General features: G+C 35.2%; 4 protein-coding genes across 4 annotated transcripts in view; 2 read left to right on the top strand and 2 right to left on the bottom strand.

Annotated features, from left to right (window-relative positions):
- The first annotated feature begins 145 nt into the window (after positions 1–145).
- Positions 146–4,326, top strand: LOC105677346 (cocaine esterase). The gene is made up of 7 exons (XM_012375911.2): positions 146–568; positions 1,163–1,448; positions 1,604–1,789; positions 1,867–2,146; positions 2,212–2,675; positions 2,744–3,038; positions 3,124–4,326. Exons 1-7 carry the CDS (start codon positions 260–262, stop codon positions 3,374–3,376), a joined length of 2,073 nt encoding a protein of 690 aa, XP_012231334.2. The 5' UTR covers positions 146–259; the 3' UTR covers positions 3,377–4,326.
- Positions 4,327–6,197: 1,871 nt separating this feature from the next.
- On the bottom strand, positions 6,198–6,722 carry LOC105677304 (protein GVQW3-like). The gene has a single exon (XM_012375838.1). The coding sequence runs from the start codon at positions 6,720–6,722 to the stop codon at positions 6,198–6,200; it is 525 nt and encodes a 174-aa protein (XP_012231261.1).
- Positions 6,723–7,036: 314 nt separating this feature from the next.
- Positions 7,037–11,057, bottom strand: LOC105677343 (proline-, glutamic acid- and leucine-rich protein 1). The gene is made up of 8 exons (XM_012375908.2): positions 10,567–11,057; positions 10,105–10,503; positions 9,632–9,981; positions 9,374–9,550; positions 9,023–9,287; positions 8,675–8,878; positions 8,303–8,595; positions 7,037–8,238 (listed from the first exon to the last, which is right to left on the bottom strand). The coding sequence occupies exons 1-8, from the start codon at positions 10,675–10,677 to the stop codon at positions 7,962–7,964; spliced, it is 2,076 nt and encodes a 691-aa protein (XP_012231331.2). The 5' UTR covers positions 10,678–11,057; the 3' UTR covers positions 7,037–7,961.
- Positions 11,058–13,050: 1,993 nt separating this feature from the next.
- Positions 13,051–20,774, top strand: part of LOC105677342 (enolase-phosphatase E1) — a 44,983-nt gene continuing 37,259 nt past the window's right edge. The window contains exon 1 of the mRNA XM_067349118.1: positions 13,051–13,427. The gene's annotated coding sequence lies outside the window, so the exon portion shown is untranslated. The remainder of the gene's footprint in view (positions 13,428–20,774) is intronic.

The raw sequence follows: 20,774 nt of genomic DNA, 5'->3' as shown, positions 1-20,774 counted from the left end.
TGTAAAGAGAATAATTTAAAATTTTATATCATGTCTTAAATATGTAGAAAAACTAATAAATACCAAAAACTAAATTTTTCTGCAAAGAAAATTTAGAATTTTATATCATATCTTAATTATGCAGAAAAAAACTAATAAATAAAGACCAAAATTTTAAATATGCGCAATTTGCAAATTATTAATGTGTAAAGAAATGATTTGCAGCGATTCTACAGCGAAGGAATCTCAATAGCCATCCCCACCCAGACATTTATACTGAATGCCAAATGAGACTTGCGATGATTCTTTTATTTCAATGTACGTATTCGAAATGGACGGACGTGTGAAATCGCTTTTTCTTCTTTTACTTTGCTTATCAATACACGCGAAGGATATAAATTTGATTAGGGAAAAGAGAATCGTTGGCGGTATCGCAGCCGCTCCACCTCCCGAAGACGATCCCGTAGTTTTTGTAAATAAAAACGATCGATATGCACGAATAATCGGCAGCCGCGATCCCGACAAAGGATTTTACACTTTTCGTGGAATCCGGTTTGGACAACCGCCAACGGGTCGAGATAGATTCCAGGTACATAAATATATCGCAATAAGATATCAAATATAGATAATAGTTTCTATCAGTGTGTGTAAATTATATCTTAAGCACGCAAATGTAGCATAAACATTTTTATTTTTCCGTATAAAATGTTCATTAAGAACGTAATTAACCGTTATGTGGACTACAGTACAACGCGTACGTCACAATGCGTAGAACAAGTAAATTCAATGACCTATCGAATTAACGCGCGCATTGTTGTTTTAACAAGCAATCACGCAAAAGTCCAGTCAAAACGAGTTCTTTTAATGTATCTTTTGCACTATTGTAGAAATAAAAATCGGCAACGTGACCAAATTAAATTAGAAGATTATTTTATCTGTCAGCATATCCTGTCCAAATTTAATGAACTTGATACATGTTATCAATCTCGTCCGAGAAATGAAGCAGACGTCGAGATTTGTACGAATTTTCTCTCATTGCGAAAAGCGCAGTATTATTCAACAAACTTCAACCAATTTAAAATTCAAATAATACATCGAAACTTTGTAGCAGAGAAAATAATGGAGTCGCGTTATTATCATTGAAACACAGCATCTTCGTATCGTAAGAAAAATAAATTTATAGCGAGCTACGCCCGTGCATCTCGAAGGAGAATACAACGCCACTACTTGGGGACCTGCTTGCCCTCAGCCGAGCCACGACGGATCCGACAAAATCGTCGGAAGCGAGGATTGTCTTTTCCTGAACGTGTTCACGCCGTCGCTTCCAGACAATAGCGACGGCTATCCCGTGCTGATATGGATTCACGGAGGCGGTTTCAGAAGAGGTGCAGCGTGTCAATACGAAATGAGACATCTAATAAAAAAGAAACTGATCGTCGTGTCCATTCAATACAGATTAGGCACGCTAGGTAAATGCATGTCACGCTGAAAAAGATATAGCATGATATTATATATAAAAGTTTTTTAAATTTAATTGTGAAAAAAAGTGTAAAACGTGCAATATTAAAATAGAGAAAAAAGATAATATAAAAGAAGGAAAACTAACTTTGCAGAATCTTTTCAGGATTTTTAAGCACAGGTACGCCGGAAATGCCAGGAAACAACGGTATGTTCGACATGGTACTGGCCGTCGATTGGGTAAAGGATTACATACGCTTCTTCGGCGGTAATCCGAGTAGAATAGTAGCCTTTGGCCATGGCACTGGCGCCAGTTCCGCTATGATGCTGTCCTTGTCAAAATTCTGCGAAAGTAATTGCAATTACACGATCTACTGCGTTGCACAAACATATCTTTTTTACTCATCGCTAATTATTCTACTCTTTTAGACAGCTTCAGTGGTTTAATCGCTATGTCCGGCTCGATCTTATCTCATTTCGCCGTCGACAAGGATCCTGCCGAAACCGCCAGATATGTTGCGCGCAAAAACGGATGTCCGACAAACGATACTCGAAAAATGGTATACTGTTTGCGAGAATTGTCAGTGAAAAATTTAATAAAAGTCGACTCCGAATTGGAGAACATTCGTTCAGCCGCCCGAGGTTTCGTCTCTGCTTTAGCTAACTTGCTCGCACCCGGTCCTGTTGTGGAAGGCGCCGACGATGGGAGGTAATGCGAATTGAAAGAGTATCAAAATTCTCTTTAACGTTTCAAATTACGTTAATCACTTGCAGATCGCTCCCGAATTTTATGACTGCATCGCCAGAGAATTCCTTGAAGCTCGGCGATATTCCGTCTATACCATTGTTAACCGGAGTTATGAACGACGAAACGGGAGGCGCCATCTCCGGCCGATACAAGGACGAAGTGCAGAACAAATTGAATGCAGATCCAAATTTTTTGATCAATGATTTCATACCGTATTTGCAAGGAACCATCCCAAACATGCAAAACGGATCGCGGATTATCCCGCAGGCTTTCAGTGACTATTTCGATTACACAGGCTTACGCACGCAAAGTAGAGTCGCGGAAGCTTTAGCCGATTCACTCTACAACGCTCCTGCACTTTTGACCGTCGACCATTGGTCGAAAAAGGCAAACGCATTTTTATATACCTTTGATCATAAAGGAAAGAGAAATTACGGTAAAGATTTCCTCGCCGGATTGCCGATCGTTAACGCTATACAATCTCCTGACGGTACAGTCTGCAATAATTGATAAAATCAATCAGTGTATACAATTTTTAAATAATTACTCATCTCGTAGGTAATTTGTATCACGGCGATGATTTAGGATTCGTCTTTAATCGAAATACAATTACCGGCGAAAAAGTGACCGACAGTGATAAACCAGACGAATCGGATGAACGTGTGACTGAGACTTTCACAAACATGATAGCAAATTTTGCAAGGAGCGGCACGCTTAGCGCGCCTACTGGAAATATACGTTCCAATAACACTTCCAACAGCACTTGGATGCCAGACATAATTCCACAATTCTCGGATGACACAAATTCATTTGTCAGTATTACAACGACTCTGCAAAGCAAAACTAATTTTAGGTAAAAAATTATATTATAAAAAATTTATATTAATCAACCATTAATTGGACATGTTATTAAAATATATACTATACTTGTACAACAGATACTGCGAAATGGGATTGTGGACTGTTGCGCCGGAACGATTTGAATCAGCTTTGTGTAGCGTAAGTAATGTGCTTCCCCAATTAATAGACCAAGGCACCAAAGGAACAGCATCTGTAATTAATAAACCCATCAACGCGCTCAATGAGCTCATCCCAGAAGTCAAAGAAGCGAATGTAGAAAATAAAACGCAACCAACAAAACCAAACGGCGGAATATTACCAAAAGTACCGCGAATACCATTTGCTGGTTAAATTCTTATTCTTCGTACATTTACTTTATACCACGGTGTAAGAATATAAGGTGATTTCACGACCATTGTATTCTATCAAAAAATCTGTGATCAAGATGTCATAGTTAAGGCATGTCACACAAGATGTCACGTTGGTGCAAAATCCCAAGTAAAAAAGAATAGAAGATATGGATCATAGATATATTACATATAGATAGAGCTTTGTGAATCTTACTGCCTGCCAAGATAAAATTATCTTTTCCTCCCTCGCGCATGTGCAATCGCGCATTTATCTTCTGTTTATCCATGACAGCCAAGGATATAACCCTAATTTTATGTAAAAGTGCTGTATCCGCCGAGATAAATATACGAATGCGTATGCGCGAAGGAGGAAAATCCGTCATTATCTTGGCAGGTGTTGCACTATAGCAAAAATGGTACAAAGCTTTATCTATATGTAATATATCTATGATATGGATAGATGTGGATAGAAAAAGATAGATGATGAATCTCTAAAACACATCTATATATAATTATAGTCCTAAATAATACAAATTTTTTAAAATAAAACTTTTAACATTGTGTATAAAAATATATATTACTGACAAAATATTTTTTTATTTTTTTATAATAAATTATTCTTAGTTAAATTTGCAGAAAAAATAATTAATAATGTATTTTAATCTTTATAGAAAATTAAGTTTCTTTAAGAAAATGAATATTTATAATTAAGTTCCGCAGGACAATAAAATTTTAATAAAATTTATATATATATATATATATATTTAAAGTCCCTCAACACGTAGCCACCTAGCAGTTCAATGTGGAACAATGACAGAAAAATCACAAAAATTTGTTACCGTGAAATCACCTTATATTCTTACACCGTGCTTTATACATTATTCTTATTGTGTATGTGTTATTACAATTATAACTATAAAATAATTAAATAATAAAAAATATCAAATAAAACATTGTTATTTGCCAGTTTGTTGAAAGATTTGATATGTAAAAAGACATTTAATTTTATATTGCAATTTGTATCGTAACATATCTTTATAATGTAACTTTATTACAATACTAAAAATTTTAAAAATTTGATACAGCACAAAAGACAATACAAGACGAAAGATACAATAGTAATGATAACTTGAAGATAATAAAACAGTTATTAAATAATATACTGCTTAACCCTTTGCATCTGTTTGTAAAATGCATTTAAGAGTTGTTATTTTGCATAGAGATCTATTTGTGTAATTCTGTGATTTCTGTACAGTATTCAATTAAAGATCCTAATACTTTGCATACCAGTGTCAAATCTCGTGAATTGCTGCACAGCATTTTCTAGTATTTGAATAGCTTTGGCTATTCATAATATATCGTATTTTGAAAATAAATCTTTAGAGCATCTAAAGATAAGATAAGATTCCATCAAACATAAATAAACCCATTATATCAAGTATTCTCTTGATTTATACGAGAATTAATATCTGCTATGATAATATTTTGCACTTTATCAATTTGGAATATAACAATATATAAAACATACAAAATACTTTGCAAATTTCAAAAACATACTTGTTTCATACCTCTTGATTATTAAATGACACGTCATTATCATTACATCGATCAATTTATAAATGTTTACAATTGTTTATAACCTCTTACATACAATTTTTTTGTATGCGGATTAAGATATATTCAATAAACTTGCATAGGCGCATTAATATATGCATAAAAAAATGAGCCAATTAACTTTCTTATGCATATGTTTGCTACGCAAGTTTGTCTGGATATATCTTTAGATTTTTGTGTTGAATACAAGATCTATAGAGAGAAGGTTACCTCAAAAAAACCGGTTGTGGGCGAGGGACGATGAAGTAAGGGGGGAGCTAGAAACAATGTTTTTTGTATTTTAGATTAACTTTGCGTATCGGCACAGTGACAATTCCGCTGCTGCACATCGTATTGGTAAGTCAGTCCAATTTTATTTTAATATTATTAAAACAATAAATCTCAAAATGATACAAGATTTATACTCTCATAATTAATAGAATGTAGATCATAATATATAATATAATAAGAGTTTTGTTATTTTTATTGATTGTATAAAAGTTCAATTTATAAAATATTTTAAATTATGTATATCAAAGTTTTTTCAAGAAGAACAAACTATTATTCTAATAATTTTATTCTCTGTCGCACTTGTTATACATATCACATGTTATACATCATTTTATAGATTTATTTATTTTACAATCAGTGGACTAGGATTTAAGTTGTATAAATTGGCACGGAAAAACAATGTTAATAAAATTTTTCAAAACATACATTCTGTCAAATAAATATTGGGATTGTTCAATAAAACACAAAATATTGGTTTACTCATCCAAATTTATTTTATCGCCTTCAAAATAATCCCCATTTGATGCGATACACTTATGCCAACGAATAATCCAGTCGTTGAAACACTTCTTATAGGCATTTTCCGGTATGGCCTTCAGCTCCTGCGAATTTTGTTTTATGGCTTCAATGGACTTAAAACATCTTCCACGAAGTGGTAACTTGAGTTTAGGGAACAAAAAAAAGTCACACGGGGCTATATTTGGTGAATACGGTGCTTAGTCGATGACATTCGTTGAGTTTTTGGTCAAAAATTCGCGTACAAGGATCGAATTGTGGGACAGCGCATTATCGTGGTGCAAAATCCAAGAATTGTTCTTCCACAAATCTGGCCTTTTCCGGTGACATTCTCTCTCAAACGCCTCATAACGCCCAGATAATATTGTTTGTTGACTGTTTGCCCCTTCAGAAGGAATTCCGAGTGGACAACACCACGATAGTCAAAGAAAACAGTCAACATGACTTTTCGAGCGATTTTGACGTGGTTTTTTCGGTTTCGGCTCGTTATCAAAGCGCCATTCCGAAGCTTGTTGGCTGGTTTGCATGTCAAACTCATAAACCCACGTCTCGTCACCTGTTATGATGCGTTTAATAAATGTAGGGTCCGAATTGGCTCGTTGAAGCATGTCCTCAGCAACTTGTTTGCGATGCTCTTTTTGAAGAAAATTCAGCTCCTTCGGAACAAGCCGTGCTGCGACGCGTCTCATGCCCAAAACATCAACTAAAATGATGTGAACGGATTCGTGAGACATGTCCAGATCCTGAGCCATCTCTCTTAAGTTTGAATGACGATTTTCCATCACCATTTCCTCCACTTTGTCGATGTTTTCGTCAGTTGAAGACGTTGAAGGTCGACCGGAACGAGGCAAGTCTTCAATCACTTCTCGGCCTTCTTTGAAAGTTTTGTACCACTCGTATGCTCGTGTTTTCGATAAAACTGACTCACTGTAGGCCTTCTCCAACATTTTCAATGATTCAGCACAAGAAATTTCGTTGGCAACACAAAATTTCAGGCAAACTCTTTGTTCAATATTTTTATCCATTTTGAAAATCACAGATCACACTTGAGGTCGACTAACTTAACCAACAGCTGTAAATAAACTAATCGACAGATCGCGCCAAAACTCTACATGACAATTAGGTACATTGGTACCAATTTGGAGCAAAAAAAAATTTTTTTATACCTTTTACACATTTTTTAAATGAACAATTCCCAGTAGTTATTTGACAGAAATTGTATTGCAAGCTTATTACACGAACATAAATTACAAATAGACAGTATGTTCCAAATAATTTATTTCATGAAAAAATTTTTAATTAAAGAATGTACTTTTGTGTTTTTGCTGTACACTAATTTCATCTTTCCTAGCTTACTCACGCATCCGTGGTCCCATGGCTTGATTGATCCCATGGTCGAGCACGGAAATTCGAAATCCGTGGCCTCATCGATGATGATCAATCACGGATCTCGAACAATGTTGACAACGATCGATCATGGTCGACTATGATCGACTATCAACATCAATTTTAGACGCAAAAAGCGGAAACCGAACTTTGCGCTATGCGAAAAATATCGAGACAGTCGCTTTCGAATATTTGATACAAAGAGTGGAAACTGAGTTAAGCATGCCTCCAAAAATATCAAGACGGTCGCTCTCAGATTTCTCTGAATGGGATATAATTTACGCACATGCAAAAGTCCGTATATATCTAATTTTCAGACTTTTAATCTCGATAAAGCTCGTCGCCGCGTACAAGCTCTTATCAGATGCAAAATAATCACGAAAAATACAAAATTTAGAATTCTTTATTACTACACAATGTTGGGGCATTATTAAAATTCTAATACCAATGCGATGTTGATCGCAATACTATGTGTCAGATTTATTATCAATATTTAGGCACCAAATCTGCTCTAAATTTATATCTAACATTTGCATTTCGCGTATCATGACATAACAAATTTTCGACGTAAATGTGATTTTTGATATTCATTAATTCTTCAACTACACAACACTAACTTTCTTTCTTATGCAATTTCTTATTCTTGTGATACATTTTTATCTTTTCCTTTTCAAAAATTTTGGAAAAGAAATGACATTTCAAAAATTTTGAAAAGTACAAAGATAAAAATGTATCACAAGAGCAAGAAAAATTGTGTATCGAAGAGTTAATGAATATCACATGCTTAAAAAAATGTCATTTTAAACATTTTGGAACGAATTCTTATCTACCTGAGATTTATCTACATCCATTACACTATTATTTGCTTCTATTCTTTCCAAACAATTTTGTTCTGTACTGCTTGCATTCTCCATTATTTTAACACGTTCTATTGAAATTATTTTTGGCCGTTTGCATGTAGACATTATATTTGTATCTTGAGAAAGTTCTTCTTCAACCCTACTTTTTTTATCCAATTCGCTAATAGTAGCAACTTCTTCTTCTTGTTTTTCAGAAACAAATTGATCATCAGGTTTTCTGCAAATAAGTGTTTTTGTAATAGTGTATTATTTCAAGTATATTGCAAATTTGAGATACTTACTGCTGTCGAGGTAATTGTAACGTAGGTGCAACAGGATGTATAATTTTTTCCAATTCGGCTAATGTAAGTTTAGCTTCATAAGCGATATTTAAATCAATATCATTAGCTGCCATGTGTGATATTTCTAAAGAATATTGTGTAGGAAACGCTAATGTAGCCTGTGGGTTCATTTGTAAAGCCTTTAATACTTTGAATAGCTCCAAGCGACATTTGTTGTGTTGTTTATAAAAATTTTGTCCAGAGGAACCCAAATAATGATTGTATAATAAAGGTATAATGGTATTTTGAACATTCTAAAACAGATATTCAGATATTTAGAAATGCAAAAATTATCAAAATCTATAATTATAACAAAAATTTCAATAATTTTACCTTATAAAATGTCAGTTTTAGCAGAACGCTACCACTGAAAAGTATGTTCTGTAAAACAATAGCAGCTTCTCTGCATACATCTGCATCTAAATGTTCATTTTTAGTTACAGCTTCTCCATTATTCAAGACTGAACTGTTTTCATATTGACTGTTTTTCAAACGTTTTGCTGCTCGTTTAGACAAATGCTGTGTGTTTTGTTGCACCTGAAACAAGATAATAAAATAATTCTATATACAAATTTACATAATTTGTAACTAGATTAATATATAATTAACATCAGATCAGTTAGATTTTTATATATCATAATCATTGTGTAGTTTTCATAATTATCCAAGCATTAAACTTACAGATAATAATATACGATCTTCTTCTGGTGTTATATCTTTTAATATGAAGGTGATATCTTTATTCGTAATTGTCTCTATACCTGACAATGATTTGGTATTCTTCAACCACGAAGAGAGACATTTATAAAGACATATTTTAACATTTTTGAAAGGTTTACTATTACCAAATGTTATTTGATTTTCTAAAATAGTGCTAGTCCACTGCAATGTTTGCTGGAATAAATTTAATATTGTTCCTCCAAACGGTATCAACTCCTGTGCAAATCTGAAATATATATTATAATCCATTTAATATTACGTTAATTCATGTTGCTTAATTAAACATAAGTATATTTTATTAGCAATATTTACCCATTTATAAATGCATCCAAAACTGTGAGTAAGCTAATATGCATTTTTGGCAAGATCATATATAACATTTGTCCCTTAAATGTTTTATTTTTTATATTTAATGGCGTTATTGCCAATCCTCTGCATAAAACCCGTATAATAGCATCAGGTAAAACGGTATTTTTTGCTTCATATCCACTGCAATTATAAATTAAAAACATACACTATGCATTTTTAGAGATAATATTAAATATTGAAATATAAATTTAAGATTTGTACCGCAACATTGAGGAAAGATAAGTGCACAGATTTGAAAATCTTTGCTTTTGTTTATTATAGTACTGTATTGTATTGTCCTGTTCAAGTATGGTTGGTAATGCTAACTGATCCCAGACAACCACACTTTCCAATTCTAGTAATTCAGAGAACAATGTATCCATTATAGTGTGCAAGTTGTTGCAAAGTAATGCTTCATTATACAGCCATGCAGTATATGTGGATTTAGTTGGCGGTGGGTTAAACGAACGCTCTGTTGCTTTTGACAAGAGAACATAACATTTTGCACTTGCGTTAACCAAATTTTCTTGTGTAGAATCAATTTGCAATAGTATCATTTTTTTTATCAATTCCTGAAGACATCAGAACATTAATCTTACAAATGGTCTCTCTTGCTCACAAGTACATTTTTTTTAAATTAATATGTAGCATAAAATATTTAAACTTATAAAACAAATATTCATCTATTGGATTACCTGAAATCGTTCGCAAACTTGAGGATAATGATATAGCAAAACGGCTGTCAAATAATACACTGCTCCACACTTTGCATCTGTTTTCAACGCATCAAGTACATTTAAGAGTTGTTTTACATTTTGCATAGAGATCTGTTTGTGTAAATCTGTGATTTCTTTACAGTGTTCGATTAAAGATCCCAATACTTTGCACGCTAGTGTTATTTCTTGTGTATTACTCCGTGCATTTTCTAGTATTTGAGTAGCTTTGGCTATCCACAATAAACCATACTTTGAAAATAAATCTTTGGAGCATCTATGCAAAATTCTATCCAACATACGTAAACCATGATATCGAGTATTCTCTTGATTTATACGAGAATTAATATTTGCTATGATAATATTTTGCAATCTGTCAACCTGGAATATAACAATACATAAAACATACAAAATATTTTGCAATTAAAAACATTTATTTTGTACCTCGTCTTTGTAAAATGGCACGTCATTATTGACCATTATCTCTTGTATCAACCATTCAAGTTCTTCCGAATCCACGTCGAAGGAGTTCACTAACTCAGTTATCGATGCCATCTTATATTTTATTTATTGGAGTGCCTTCAATCTATCTTATTTTTGGCAGGCAGGTATTTTAACATTAGAACTTCAGAGTTATCTATCTAGTTTCTTTGTTTAAACTTTCTTCTATTTAAGTATCCTGTACGTAACCCATTTTAACCTCTTTTCGTGCTATATTATCGTACAATTGTCGCACAACTTCAGTCACTTATACATATTTATAACCTCTTTACAGTACACGTGTAATAAGAGGTTTGTTCTTTATAGCTGAACTGGCTGCACTAGTTCAGAGTTTATCTTTTTTTCTCTACATTAGAAGGAGAAAGATAAACTCTGAAGTAGTGCAGCCAGTTCAGCTATAAAGAACAGACCTAAGGTATCTATCACATTGACGTTCGACGTTTAATTTCAGCGTTAAAAGACATCACGTGACTAAAAATAACCAATCGTTGCAATAGTTTTTGGTCACATGATGTCTTCTAACGCTGAAATTGAGCGTCGAGCGTCGGCGTGAAAAAGTATCTGTAGTGTGATATAAGAAAGTACCAATAGATGGCAATACTAACACGTGCATATTTTTCAGATGCAACGGATGAAATTAGTCGCGCAACTTTCAATGCTATTCATCATTGTTGCGAAAAATTGCGAATCGCACGAATAATGATTTCGTACAGTTTTTATTTTAAAAATCAAAAGTAAAGGAAATATGCGTTGGGAGTGTCGTGAAAAGTATCGTGCGATTACAATCTTTACCGGAAGTGCCGTGCAGTATCGCGCGATCATTGAGTGTTATAAAATATACTTTGGAAATATCGTGTAAAGTTTCGCGCAAACATAACCGCGTTTTCGTCAGTGCCACGGAAAAACAGCGAAAAAGAAGCAAAAGAGAAAATGATGTTTGAAGGATGTCGAGCAACATAATTGAGGCACGAGTAATTTATTATTTATTTATTATTTCTTATTTAGATATATATGAACAGAATTAATTTCTACTGCTATAATTTGGATAATATAAATAATTAACATAATACATTAAAAAAAAAAAAAAAAAAAAAAAAAATCAATAATAAAGAAAGAGATTGATTAAAAAATAAATAAAATATATCACACATCGGAGATGTGTAAAATAAATGGCTAAATATAGTAATAAAGATCTTCATATATTTTTTTATAATATATTAATATTCCAAAATAACGAAAGTACGAAAGCTTTACCGTTTGGCATAGTTTTTCGAATGTGAGGTATTCGGAATTATAGATGTTACGTAAAGACGTTGAAGGTAAGGCAAAGTAGTATTCTGTGAAATCAAAGTTTTTACGGAGGCGAACAATAACTATTATACGTCGACGCTGCTAATGCCCTCCTACTTAGGTGCTTCTTAGAATTTCTTAATTACACCTGCTATGCGACATGTGGCGTCGTGCAAAAGAAGAAAGAGATTAACATTGGTCACGCATTGTAAACGCTGCCTACAACTACTTAGCCTAGATGCAGTTTCATGCAGAAGCTACAACTAAGTATTAAAAATCAAACTTTCTTTACGCGTAACATATCTCTCTCATACTTTCTTTATCAAACGGAGTATCATGTCGATACACTGTGGAAAGAATACTTAATGATTTAAGTAGAGATCGATCAATTAAGTGCCAGGGAAAGTAAAAAAAAGTACAGAGACATTCAAGAAATCAAACAACATTTCTTCATTTCCCACTTTCTCTCATAAAATTACAGAAAATTTATTTTCTTGAATAAATTATTAGTGTTTATGTAATGCTATATTTTTTTTATACAAAAATGAGTTTATTGATATATTCGAAAATTAAATCAATTTGATTTCATTACGGAGAATATACGATAATAATATTTAACGTCAGTTAATATTTCTTACAATCGCAAATGCTGTAATTTCTTCATTTATATCGACGAGAGTTACATTGAAACGGTTTATACGTCCAAACATGCTAGTACAAAATTGTATAAACAAATTTATTGCACGATCTATTGGAGCGTATAAATTCATAGTTTGAATTCACGGTATAAAATATGAAAATTTATGATATAAACACTTAACCCCGATATGTCTGCGCCAATTTGTGCCAACACGCTTGAGCGCCGTTTTAAAAATCAATGACTATCTTATATTTATTTAAAGGAAAAATTCGTATGAAAAAAAACTGCGTCCCGCAATATATTTCGAACCCAACATTTACCAATTGTATCCTTTCTGTCGTTCATACCGGTGAGAGGCCCTTCCCCTCCCCTTTTACTCGACTGTCCCACGCCCTACCCCTACCCTCTCGCGGCTCTTCCTCCCTATATTCCTTTCTTCATCGGTCGGTTCAGTTTCCCCCTCCAACCTGTGTCCAGTTATGTTGTGGCGAGCGTCGGTTCGCGTTGTCTTCCGTTGTTGTTCCCATTGCAGCTTACATTCTTGAATGTTTAATTCGCAACGCCATCGTCCGATTTGCGATTGCAGGTGCGCGTTTCGACATCGACGACGATCTATTTGCGATCTTTGGTCTCGCTGTACTGAAAACGCCAGGCGATTAACCCCAAGCGGCGCGAACAACAACCATCGCACACACGCACGGGTGGAGTGCCGTACGGAGGAGGATGCGAAACGGAGTACGAAAATCGGCTTGAGTCTCGATCTCGGCACTTCGTCGGCGATTCACGACACCAGTTGGAATCTAATCCGTCCATCTGCGAGCCGCAGCGAGAAGAATGCGGCGCGGCCGGCCAATCGACGATGGTAGTTAAAGCGGTGAGTGCATTCATATTCGAGTGTGTAACTCTGCGCGTGCGATCTGTAAATGTGTGTGTACGGGTGCGCGATTTTGAACAATGCCGTATTGAGGCAAAGGGAATTCTCCGGGGCTCGCCGACGTCGAGTCTACCGGATTTTCGGGCATGCGACGCTCTCGCTCGTAAGGTTTTCCTTTTTTATTTTCCCCTCGAAACCTGTGACAGTACGCGAAGCCACCTTCTGACAGGTGGAATGCGGCGGTAGGGGTATCGGCTACGCTTGCGATCGGTGCGACGCGAGCGACTCACTTCAGGAATGCACGAATATGTATACCGGTCCACGCCGTGAAATCTGTGGTGAAAAACCGAATTCAATACGCTTGAATTTTCCGGTTTTTCTATAGAATTTGACGATTTAACAGTATACTCATATTAGCAAAAGTTATTTTCTAAAAAGAACTGTACATTTTATTAATTTTGTTATTATTTACCATAACATTTTTTTATTTTAAAAAGAAGAATGTTCTTGAAAAATAAATAAACTCAATTAAATATGTTTAATTCTGTAGTCTTAAATCTTAAATTTAATAATCTTTTATCTGCGAATTCCTTGTAGATTTGAAAATACGGAATTGATTTTTCTTTAATAAAAATTTGAGCAGTAAGGATTTGAGTTAACAATTAAAAGTTAAAAATTTTGCGTAAGTTTTAGTAGCACAAATAAATAAAGTTGTATTTTGCAATTAGAGCGCATTATATTAAACGATTACAAACGGTGCCAAATATGCAAAATTTATTTTACTGAGTTTACACAACGATATTTAACGCTCGGATATATTTTCGATAGATAGAGAGAAAGAAGGGGCCGAGAAGAGGCGAAAAAGAGACAGTATGATATCTCTATGAGAATTATTATAATTTACTTACATAATCTAATCTGCACGTGTTTTATATCGCTTACTACGTTTTATTACAGTAATAATATGAAAGAAAATAATTGTTTCTATTTTTTCACATACGATTAATTTAAGAAAAAAAATAAATAACGATTTTTTTACCGTTATTTATCCTTTCGCCGATTTCATTTAAATATTAAATTACTTTATGCAAAAATAGCAGGCTAGATTTAAATTTTATTTTTATTTTTAAATTTGAATTATATTACATTCGTAAGCTTGAGCAGATTTCAGGATAAATATACAGCACGTCGCGAATTTACTGAAAAATATTTTAGGAATAAATTAACTTATCTTTCTTATAGAATTTATAATCGATTTTGTCTTAACGAATGAATTTTTGAACAATTTATTTGGCTTCTTAATTATTTTATCCAGATATTTTATCGGTATTTCCTTCATAATATCATTAATAATCTCCATCAATCAGTAACAATATTAGTAAAAAATATCGATACGATAATATATTATAGTTTACTAATTGTAAGATTTCTTAAGGATTCACTCCTCGATTTTAATTAATGCAGTTAATCGTGCGTTCAATTAAAAAATGCCAAAACGATCCTTTCGCTTTTTCAAATCGATATCGGCGTTGATTTGCGCGGGGCGGATACTTGCGTCGCGTTTGTCATTAACTTTATCCTGCCGATTAATGACACTTTATGAGTTCTGAGAGACGGGCGCGGTGAATTTAACTTTCACCCGTGGTGCACTGCTTTCACCTGTTTAGCTTGCGCTTAGGTCAGAAGTATTTCGAAACGAGAACTCTGCATCCGTTGATGCCCGCGTGAATTTTCTCTAACACGCGCTCTTAATAACCTCGCAAATGAATCCGAAAGCTGTCTGCGGTTGCAGAAATACGATAAATGCGGTCGCAGAAATACGACGAAACAATACGTTAATTATTTAAAATTGCATTGCGCAAAAGAGGAAGGCAATTCAATCTTGCAACATCTACATCAGCCATTAATTACTATGTAATACCTTTTATTTTATACAATTAGCGCGAATATATTTTTAACAATTTTACGCTCACTCATGAAAGCTTCTTCGGTTTTATCCGAATGATTGCAACGAGGAAATTAAATTTTTAATAGAAATTAAACCCAAAAAAATAAGAATTCTTCGGATCGTTCATTTGTCACAGTTGCGTTGTATCAAGCGCCTTGATAACAACCTACGCCTCTTAGCCGAAGACGTTTCGTTGTGTATGCATGTGTTCCTTCTTTCTCCCGCGCCCTCTCGCTTTATCGTGCACAATAATCTATTTCCATATCCAATCCGTGGTACACGTAACGGCAACAAGTGCCATAAATCGTGGATGCTACTCGTCTCGCGAGTCCGCAGAACTTGCTTTTGCTCGCAGTAATAATAATCATGATGTTCCGCATCGCGCGAACGCTTCATAAATCGCCGGGCGCGCACGCGTCTAATAATTGAATTTTCCCGATTCGCGATATTTCATTTGTAAAAAACTGAGAATTTTTTACGCTAATCCGGCAAAATCGATAGAGACAGTAGTTTCTATCGCCAATGTACGATCGTTGAATTACCAGCAATACTCGCCCGTTTTCGCATTTACTTTTTCGCGTGAATTCTTGAGTAGAATTTCTGAGCGCGCAAGGAACACGCGTGAGGACGATCGGCGCGGTAGATTGAAAATGCCGATCGCGCGAGTCGCAGAACGAGTCGGAGGAACTTTATCTCTGGCGGATCGCCACGATATATTACTTATACAGTATCTGATGAATCTTTCATCATACCCGCCGTCCTTCCTGAGTCGTTTCGAGTTAGACGCAGCCGCCGCGGAGCGGCGTCGCCGCGTAATCAGTCACCGGGCGACTTGAAATTGAGATTTGATCGAGGGAAAATATAAATTCATACTCACGAGATTATCGTTTACCGACGATATCTTGACGCGAGCTGCAATCCCGCGGCAATTACGCTGTACTGCACCTTTTCACGAGGGATTGCACGCGTGCGTGACCTTTGAAATTGTTTTCGATGCGCGCCGTTTCCTCGGAACTGACACTTTTCGCAAAAATAAAAATGATTCGGTTATTTGAAGTAAACATAGTTCTTATTTCGATCAAAACCGGCAATTTACGCTTTCAATTGCACGGCTCAGGGCAGTGACACACTAAGCCATGTGAGGGAAAGTCATGTGAAAATCCTCTAGAAAATAACCGTGGCTGTGATAACATGGTCGTGATAAACTCATTATTTATATTTTAAAACTTATCATTAATTGTAATTATACTTCGTTTTTAAATTCGTATTATTCCGTGCATAATTTTGAGGTACAAAATAGAATCAATATTTCAATTATTATTCTATACATCAAATTTTAATTTAAAGTTCATTGCGAGACAAAATGCATAATTCATACAAAACATTTGCCGTCAAATCGTCAAAAATCGATTACTTATGTTGCAATTGCATGTGAAAATCATGTTTCACGGTCCACTCGTGATTAATGGTAATCGATTAATGGTTAATTTATAATTTATGTTATTTTTATCTTCACTTTGTTTATCTCCCGATTACGGATAATGATATTTGCGCACTTATCGTCGCTATATACGTTAAACGACGCGATCGTTATCTGATAGAAATAATCTCCGCGCGATTCTGATTCTATTTATGATGACGATAATCCATTTACGCAACACGGTTTTACCCACATAAACAAATTCTTTTCTCCGCGCTAAATTTCAATATATTTTGGCAATATACGTCATCCAAAAGTAACGTTATCTTCAAGCTCGAGTCAATTTCGATACGCACTCAATGCTTGGAGTTACTTTGATATCAAAATAAATTCTTGAATTCGTATGCAAGGAATTCATCAATTATTTTTTAATTCATCCGCAAATACACTCGATTCAATTTCAAGTGTCGATGTCCAATTACGTGTTTTATCAAGTTTCTTAGAGACTCATCAAAGAGTTAATTACATCCTCCTCAATTTTCTATCTCACGTAGCACGTTCTGCATTTGAAATATTTTCATGCAACTCAACGTGCCGCTCGCTCGTCCGCGAGCAATCCGTCATTTACGTCACACGCGGACAATTCGGACTTATCTAAATTACTTTGCTAAACATATTTGGCATTCAGCGTGGAGAGAAGCTACATCCGTATGTATCCTTGCACGTTTCCTCGCATTGCGTAATTACTTTGTTAAAAGGAGAGAAAATAATTGGAAGACTGAGGGAAAGAGAGAGAGAGAGAGAGAGAGATAGGTAGATAATGAGAATGAAGAAGGGGGAAAAATTAAGAGGAAGGAAGATGTTAGCATCGTTATCGTGTCCGAAATGTCGTCTGCGAAGTATTGACTACTCGTCAAAGCGCAGAAATACACCGCGGTTAAAATTAAACGCAAACATTTCCCGATTCTGCGTACAAACATTCCAGACTATCGGTGTTTTCTACACAAGCGATAAAAACTCAGCGATGCAAAGGAAAGAGCCTGATAGTTGCATTTTTTTCGTTTCGATCACTCTTTTGTGCGGAAATCCAGAATTAAAGCGTAGATTCGCCGCGATTAGATTATGACAACTCAGGTAAACGACAATCGTTCCGCATTTGATTATTTTTCCAAGATATGGAAGCGTGACGATCGCCACCGTTTATCTAACGTTCTCTAAATCGTCGCTTATCGGGAGCGCTATCGTTTACTTAAGTAGCGCGCATTACAACATTGTAAAAAGTGTACATCCGACATTCTATCCAATATGCACTTGCGTGTGATGTAATCGCTAGAGTGACAAAATATTTAACTACAGATAAGAGCGGGAGTGATATTAAAAATTAACAATCGAGGTAGAATCGAGCGGCTAATGCGAAGAAAGCATTACTGCGTTAATTCGGGCGCGCATTGCAAATTTCTTTAAGAAATTATCAAAGTCCTGCATGATTCGAGTGCGGAAGCTAGAATTTTTTCCGACTGATATAATGATTTTCAAAATATTTACTTCTCGACGTCGTATATTATGAAAGATCTTGCTCCGACATTTATGAGACCTTTCCAATTTGTTTAATCGCCGGCTAGGGTCAACTCGATTAAAAGAGGTTACTCGCCCGAGAATAATCTCTATTATGTCGTTGTCTCGCTCCGTACGATTGTATTCTCCACGCATTCGAGAATCTTCCGCTCTACGATGTGTTCTTTTAATGCAAATTTACACAATGTTTTGCGAAATGCTGCAAAGTGGCCAGAAATTCCGCCAGGATATTTATTTTCTTGCGATTATCCGAGCCGTTTTAGACCTCTACAACGGTTTGTGATATCGGAAAAAGTTTAAACAATCGAATGCAGCTGATGTTACGGAAAGAATGTCTCAGGAATCTTATTCCCGCGCTTAAAATAACGTCTAGCAGTTTACATTGAGAGAGACAAGTTCCGTACACGTACGCGCTTCGTAAGAGTCCTTTGAAATGTAGGAGTTATATATCGTTTGCGTTCACATCGTATATGAGAATACGACTAGCGATTGTTCTGTGTTTGCGCAATGATAAATCAGATATCCAACGCTAATTACGTATCTGAGAGCACGTCTTAATGCTTTCGTAACTACCGGAAGAAACTATAATAAGTACCTTTACACATTATTGCTTTCGCATTGAAAATATATTCACTAATGAACGAATATACCAATACAAATAAATTCTGTTGCGAAAACGAGGATAGATTAACGGATATGCAGTTGTGCGGTATACAAAAGTTACTTTTTATAAAATCACATTATTTATCTCAATTTTATACCTGCAACATTTTTTACAATTATGGATTTTTATTTTGTGAGAACAAAAGATTCTGCATTTTCTTGCTCTAGATTTTTATCGAAAATTTCCACTTCGTTCTTTGTGCGTTAGATTGGGTTCAGTTACGCGCGGTGAACGGTTTTTTTTTTTTCCCTGTAAAACGGAAAACTCGAAGTTGGTCAATCGCGCGATTTTGTAAACAGAAGGGAAACTCATCATTTCTGCTTTAACATTCAGTTCGCGCTGTGTTATCCTTCCTACACGGTGTATCCTCGCGTGATATTCCGCTCGCGGATCACCGTATTTCACGATACCGCAATTTTGTAACGACACCCGCATTGGTACGCGCACTCGCGAATGCACCTTGCATGCTCACGAAGCATTAACGCCGCCGAGCACCAATCGCAGTTATCTTACTCATGTAAAAGGAATGGCAGTGCTTCGATGTTATCGAATACACGGTGTGCGAAAAAGAATAAGAATAAGAATAGGTTCAAAGAAAGATCGCACTTGTCGAAATGAGAAAGAAAATTTATGTAAACACAATAACCAGGCGGATTGATAAATTAATATATAATACTTTCTTCAACTTAATTGTTTAACTAATAAAATGGAATCAAGGAATAATCAAAGTAAAATATTTGCATTCCATAACAGTATATATAAATTTATATAAATTAAATTATATTATAAGAGAAAAAATTACATATAATTAATAAGAAATGTAATTTAAAGGATGTTTCTCTCCCCTCGTTATTAATGGCGAAATACGTGTTCGATAATCTTCGGTAACATCGTGACGTTATTAGTAATCGATCATTACAGCAATGTAAACCTAAGCACGGCGAAATAAGCGGAATACACCTGCTATGCTTTCACCAATTACGACGACGAAAGTTACTTTTTTATGCTTTGCATCTACACACAAAATTCTGAACGTTACGTAACGGCCACTTTCTTTTGAATGGTTTACGCGGAATACTAATTTGGACGTTTGGAATTATACCAAGAAATTACGTTTCTATTGGCGAAGCGGCAATAACATTCTGTGAACATTATGCACGGATTTATAACTTTTTGTACGGTCTGTGTAACATACACATTTTTTAACGATGAAAACGGCCGATATAGCGTATTTTTTAACAACTTGTTTCTCTCACTTGAGAGCGTTCTTTACTTTTATAAAATAAGAGTTCACTTGGGAATAAGTGTTTATTTCATAATTAATAAACAAAGACAATTTCTTTAATTAATCTTCACGCGTCTAGTTGTGGCAATTCATTTTCGCGCGCCCGATTTCCTGAGACAAATGACAGTCGGCGCCAATATCTTACGTTGGTAGCAGAAGAAATTCATGATCTTGAATGAGCAAACAGTCGAATAATAACAGCGACGGAGGCAAATAAGAATATTTTCAGACGCAAAAGCGCGGAACGTTCGTGTGTCCGCGCGATTGCATCTGGTTCATTCACTGCGAAACGCGTCGCAGGTAGACTTCCGCGACGCGCAGGCATGTGTACAATTGCGTAGGTGTGCAGTGCGTTAATGGGACCGACTCAAACTGCCACCCTTTTCCGGCACTGACGCGCACATTCATTCTTAACGCATTGCGTACAGATCTTGAGAGATATCTCATTTCATAAC

Source organism: Linepithema humile, chromosome 2 (assembly GCF_040581485.1).
Source record: "Linepithema humile isolate Giens D197 chromosome 2, Lhum_UNIL_v1.0, whole genome shotgun sequence".
NCBI classification, from domain to species: domain Eukaryota; kingdom Metazoa; phylum Arthropoda; class Insecta; order Hymenoptera; family Formicidae; genus Linepithema; species Linepithema humile.
The sequence above is the reverse complement of the archived record's forward strand: the minus strand, read 5'-3'. Positions and strand labels throughout refer to the sequence as shown.

Excerpts from the sequence above, each read along its gene's own strand:
- LOC105677346 (XM_012375911.2), top strand. The coding sequence starts at position 260 with ATGCCAAATGAGACTTGCGATGATTCTTTTATTTCAATGTACGTATTC. Across the intron at positions 1,790-1,866 it reads CTTGTCAAAATTCTGCGAAA|ACAGCTTCAGTGGTTTAATC; the intron begins GTAATTGCAATT and ends CTACTCTTTTAG. Across the intron at positions 2,676-2,743 it reads CGCTATACAATCTCCTGACG|GTAATTTGTATCACGGCGAT; the intron begins GTACAGTCTGCA and ends CTCATCTCGTAG.
- LOC105677304 (XM_012375838.1), bottom strand. The coding sequence starts at position 6,722 with ATGTTGGAGAAGGCCTACAGTGAGTCAGTTTTATCGAAAACACGAGCA.
- LOC105677343 (XM_012375908.2), bottom strand. The coding sequence starts at position 10,677 with ATGGCATCGATAACTGAGTTAGTGAACTCCTTCGACGTGGATTCGGAA. Across the intron at positions 9,982-10,104 it reads AAGTTTGCGAACGATTTCAG|GAATTGATAAAAAAAATGAT; the intron begins GTAATCCAATAG and ends TGATGTCTTCAG. Across the intron at positions 8,239-8,302 it reads TTACAATTACCTCGACAGCA|AAAACCTGATGATCAATTTG; the intron begins GTAAGTATCTCA and ends ACTTATTTGCAG.